Genomic DNA, 5,668 nt, shown 5'->3' with positions numbered 1-5,668 from the left:
GCTGTATCCACTGAGCCAAACCAGCTAGGGCATCGGATATGGTCTTTAACCTTTTGGTGCCTCAATAAGTTCACGTGTGAAACGAGGGTGGGTAAAAAGAATGACACCAACAGCCAGCGCTTATGCTGTGCTTACAGCTGGCTACTGTGCGCGAAACGTTTTACATGAATGAAGGGCACTTCGTTGTCATGACAACCGCAGGAAGTGGGTGCGGTGATATCCAGAACCCTGTCTCGGATCCTGCTATCTATTTCTGCTCCTAGACCAGCGTCTGGCACATTGTAGGCGTTGAAGAAATGTGTCTGTAAGGACAAATACACGCATCTCCATTTCCCAGGTGAGGGAACTGAGGCTCCCGGACATAGGAAGTGCTCAGTCGTTGCCAGTGAATTTCATTCGCACCATTATGAGCATCGTTATTGTCTTCGTTTCTTTGAAGATTAAAAATATTGATTTTTTAGCCCTAGCCGGTTTGGCTCAGTGGATAGAGCCTCGGCCTGCGGACTGAAAGGTCCCGGGTTCGATTCCAGTCTAAGGCACATGCCTGGGTTGCGGGCTCCAACCCCAGTAGGGGGCATGCAGGAGGCAGCCAGTCAATGGTTCTCTTTCATCATTGATGTCTATCTCTCAAGATTCTCTCTCTCTTTTTCCCTTCCTCTCTGAAATCAATAAAAAATATATTTAATAAAAAAAAGAATACTCACCTTAAGAATGCTATCCTGACTTATTTTTTAAAAATATTGATTTTTGGAGAGAGAGAGAGAGAGAGAGAGAGAGAGGAGAGAGAAACATCCATGTGAGAGCAAAACATCCATCAGCTACCTCCCTCCTACACACCCCTTGTCAGGGATCCAGCCCACAAGCTGGGTGTGTGCCCTGCCAGGGAATCAAACCAGCAACCTTGCGGTGCCTGGGAGGAGACACAACCAAATGGATGAGCTCCACGGGCCAGGCAATCCTGGTTATTGTTAGTGTCATTGTCAGTGTCCCCATCGCGCCCAGGTCAGGGCTGGCCTGGGGCAGCCTGGCCGGGGGCGGGGTCAGTGGGAGTAGTAGAAGGACCAAGCTGTAGGCCTGCCTCCCTCTATGCTTCTGTGGGGAAGGAACTCTCTAAGCTCTCACAGATCTTGCTCACCACCCGGCTCCCCCCCTCCCCCGATTCTTAGTTGAGGCCCTCAGAGAACTCCCAGTCCTCTAATCAAAGCCCAGTTCTCACACTGTCTCCTCCAGGAAGCCCTCCCGGATGCACCCATCCTGGGGTGAGGCTCCTCTTCTGGGCTCCCAGCATGGCCTCTATGAAAGGATGTATTTCCCCAGTCGGTGCCTGGGAGACAGCGCGAGAGTGAGGCGTTGACTGGGTGCTTTCTCAGGGCAGGGACCTGGGCTGACTCAGCCTTTGTGATCCTGGCCTTACCCGGGACATTGTGACGTGGCTGTATGAGTGAAAGACCAACTCCCAGCCCTGGCCGGTGTGGCTCAGTGGATAGAGCGTCAGCCTGCAGACTGAAGGTCCTGGGTTCGATTCCGGTCAAGGGCATGTGCCTGGGTTGCGGGCTCCGTCCCCAGCCCCCCCTTCCCCAGGAGGGGATGTGCAGGAGGCAGCAGATCAATGATTCTCTCTCATCATTGAGTTTCTCTCTCTCTCTCTCTCTCTCTCTCTCCCTCTTCCTCTTTGAAATAAATAAAAATATTATTATTATTTTTTAAAGTGACCAGAGCCACACAGACACCCCTCCGTCCTCCCTGGCTGGGGCCCCTCACCAGTAGTTCCGTGATATCTGGATCATCTGGAGTCCAGGGTGGGGTGGGGGAGGTGGGGGCCACGGGCAGCGCCAGCGAGCTGCTGTCTTCCGTGGTAGAGTCTGTCACGGAGGAGTCCGTGGCCTCCACGGCAGCCAGGTTGAGCAGGGACACATTGGTGCAGGCCGAAGACCGTTTGAGGTTCAGACACCAGTGCATTGGTTCGTGGGACATCCGAGGCTCCACCCTGGGGAGGAGAGATGGGCCGAGGGGTCAAGATGTAGCGTCAGCCCAGCCATCGTGGTTCAGTGGTTGAGCGTCAACCCATGAACCGGGAGGTCACGGTTCGATTCCTGGTCAGGACACATGCCCAGGTTGCGGGCTCGATCCCCAGTGTGGGGCGTGCAGGAGGCAGCCGGTCGATGATTCTCTCTCATCGTTGATGTTTCTCTCTCTCCCTCCCTCTCCCTTCCTCTCTGAAATCAATTAAAAAAAAAAAAAAAAAAGATGTCGCCTCAGTGGGTTATGGCCCCTCCTGCCTCCCTGTCTCCATATCCCGTATTCTCTGACTCCAACCTCACCGCCTACTTTCTGCTTCCTCCTCTTCCTACTACCTATTTTCTTTTTAAAATAATGTCTATTTTTATTTTTATTGACTTCAGAGAGGAAGGGAGAGGGACTGAGAGATAAGAAACATCAATGATGAGAAAGAACCACTGATCGACTGCCTCCTGCATGCCCCCTACTGGGGATCGAGCCCAGAACCCGGGCATGTGCCCTTGACCGAAATCAAACCTGGGACCTTTCAGTCCACAGGCCGACGCTCTGTCCACTGAGCCAAACCGGCTAGGGCTACAAAATATGTTTTTTATTGACTAGAGAGAGAAGAAGGTAGGAGAGAGTGATAAAAACATCAATGATGATCCCTGGCCGGTTTGGCTCAGTGGATGGAGCGTAGGCCCACAAACTGAAGGGTCCCAGGTTCAACTCCGGTCAAGGGCAGCATGTACCTTGGTTGTGGGCACATACCCAGTAGGGAGTGTGCAGGAGGCAGCTGCTCAATGTTTCTCTCTCACCGATCTGGAGGTCAGGGCATATGCCTGGGTTGCGGGCTCAATCCCCAGTAGGGGACTTGCAGGAGGCAGCTAATCCATGATTCTCTCTCATCATGGATGTTTCTATCTCTCTCTTCCTTCCTCTCTGAAATCAATAAAAATACAAAAATATTAAAAACAAACAAACAAACATCCATGATGAGAGAGAATCATGGATCGCCTGCCTCCTGCAGGCCCCCTACAAAGGATCAGCCCACAACCAGGCCTGTGCCCTGACTGGGACTCTAACGGTGACCTCCTGGTTCATGGGTCGGCGCTCAACCACTGAGCCACACCGGCCTGGCTTTCTTCTTCCTTTGATGTCCCCCTGACTTCTTCCTCGCCTGCCCCTCCCCTGCCCCCTCCTCTTCACCAGCACCCACACCGAGACTCGTGCTGTGGGGGAGGCAGTGCTGGGCGCCAGGACCACAGCTGACAGGGTGCCGCGAACCCACCCGTGGAACGACACGGCCTTCTTTTTCTTCGAGATCCCCTTGGTTGGGCTGGTCACCCCCCCAGGAGCCTCTGGGATCATCTGGGAGCGGCTCTCCACGCCCGCCGGGGGGTCCCCTGCCTCATGGATCTCCTTGGACTGCCAGATCGTCTTCACCACCACGCTGGCCATGGCGTGTGGGGCCCTGCTCCCAGGGGCTCCTTCCTCTGAGACTGTACCTCTTCTGGCCACTGACCCTCAAAGTTCCTGTCTCCACAAGCCTGCCTCACAAAGGACCCAACCACTGGGCCTCACTGAGGTGGGGGGGGAGTGCTGGCTCAGCATGTACCCCCAGGGGCCTCAGTAAACTCTTCTTGTCCAGATTCTAGTTCCACCCCGATATGTCCCTCCCCTTCAGAACCCAATGGAGTCATTCATTCCCGGCCAGAACTTAGAATGGGGGGACCCACTGCTTCTGGGAGGGGCCAACTTCCCTCTCCCTGAGGGTCACCGTGGGCTCACCCAGCCGCCCCCCCACATTCCTCATTGGATCCCCTGGACTTTCCTGGGACCTGGGAGCCGGTGGTGAATGAGGGTGGAAGTCATCCCAGGAGGATCTCACATTCATTCAGGGACTGGGAGGATGCCCAAAGAGACGAGAAACAGACAAGAACACCAGATGCCGGTAAGTGATAGAAAGAGAATCAAACCCGGGTGATGGTGGCACGGGCATTTGGCAAAGCTCTTTGATGCGTGCACTGGGGATTTGAGTCTTTGATTGTGTGTGAATTTTGCCTGTTCAGGAAATCTAAACAGCCCAGCTGGCGTGGCTCAGTGGTTGAGCAATGACCTATGAACCGGGAGGTCACAGTTCCATTCCGAATCAGGGCACATGCCTGGGTTGCAGGCTCGATCCCCAGTAGGGGGCGTGCAGGAGGCAGCTGATCAATGATTCTCTCTCATCCTTTTTTAAATATATATATATATGTTGTATGTTGTAGTTCTTTTTTTAAAAAAATATATTTTATTGATTTTTTACAGAGAGGAAGAGAGAGATAGAGTTAGAAACATCAATGAGAGAGTAACATCGATCAGCCGCCTCCTGCACACCCGCTACCGGGGATGTGCCCACAACCAAGGTACACGCCCTTGATCGGAATCGAACCTGGGACCCTTCAGTCTGCAGACCGACGCTTTATCCACTGAGCCACACCGGTCAGGGCAATATATATATATTTTTTAAGAAGAAAATCTAAACAACCATGGAACGATAGCGAATGGTAGGTACCGAAGGATTAGGGTTTGTATTAGTCTCCGGAGGTTTCTGAAACAAAGTACCACCAACTGTGGGGATTAAAGGACAGAAATGTACCATCTCCATTCTGAAGGCCAGACGTCCAAGGTCAAGGTGTCAGCGTTGGTTCCTTCTGAGGCTGAGAGAGTCTATGGCGGGGCAGGCCTCTCCCCTCCCCTGGGTTCCAGTGGCCTCCAGTGTCCTTTGGCTTACAGATGGCCATCGTCCCCTGTGTCTTCATATTGTCTGCTCTCTGCCCCCTCTATCTTTGGTTCCAAGTTCCACACCTTTGGAAATATATATATTTTTATTGATTTCAGAGAGGAAGGGAGAGGAGAGAGAGAGATAGAAACATCAATGATGAGAGAGGATCATCCATCGGCTGCCTCCTGCACGCCCCCGACTGGGAATCAAGCCCGAAACCTGGGCATGTGCCATTGACTGGAATCGAATCCTGGACCCCTCAGTCCGCAGGCCAACGCTCTATCCACTGAGCCAAACCGGCCAGGGTGAAAATATATATATTTTTTATTGATTTCAGAGAGGAAGGGAGAGGGAGAGGAAAATAGAAACGTGAATGATGAAAGAGAATCATCCATCGGCTGCCTCCTGCACGCCCCCTACTGGGGGATGGAGGCCGCAACAAGGGGATGTGCCCTGACCTGGATTTGAACCGTGACCTCCTGGTTCATGGGTCCACACTCAAGCACTGAGCCTTGCTGGCCAGGCAGTTGCCCCTCTATTTTAAGACATAGTCATGTCAAAACAAAACAAACAGAAAAAAAGACAGTCATGCCTTGGAGAGTGTTGCTGTGTTGGTTGAGCTCCATCCCATGCACAGAGAGGCAGCAGGAAGGGGGTGCAAAATGGGTTACCCCAGTCCTTGCTTTTCATCACTGACTATTTCTTGTCAATCCCTTGTGGCCTGCAAAATTTCTGTTGAGAAATCAGCGACAGTCTTATGGGAGCGCCCTTGTAGGAGACTAACTGCTTTTCTTTATTTTTAAGATAAATGTCTTTTTATTTATTTTTATTTTTATTTTTTATATATTTTATTGATTTTTCACAGAGAGGAAGGGAGAGAGATAGAGAGTTAGAAACATCGAT

The 5,668-nt window shown here is 52.0% G+C and overlaps 1 protein-coding gene across 1 annotated transcript in view; it reads right to left on the bottom strand.

Moving 5' to 3' along the window:
• Positions 1-3,459, bottom strand: part of TSKS (testis specific serine kinase substrate) — a 33,640-nt gene extending 30,181 nt beyond the window's left edge. Inside the window, exons 1-2 of the mRNA XM_015565443.1 lie at positions 3,290-3,459; positions 1,762-1,987 (exon numbers count right to left, since the gene is read on the bottom strand). Of these exons, the coding sequence (XP_015420929.1) occupies positions 1,762-1,987; positions 3,290-3,459 (396 nt within the window). The remainder of the gene's footprint in view (positions 1-1,761; positions 1,988-3,289) is intronic.
• Positions 3,460-5,668: the final 2,209 nt, after the last annotated feature.

Source organism: Myotis davidii, unplaced genomic scaffold (genome assembly GCF_000327345.1).
Source record: "Myotis davidii unplaced genomic scaffold, ASM32734v1 scaffold2100, whole genome shotgun sequence".
Lineage (NCBI taxonomy): Eukaryota > Metazoa > Chordata > Mammalia > Chiroptera > Vespertilionidae > Myotis > Myotis davidii.
Note: the sequence above shows the minus strand (reverse complement) of the source record. Positions and strands in the feature narration are given on the sequence as shown.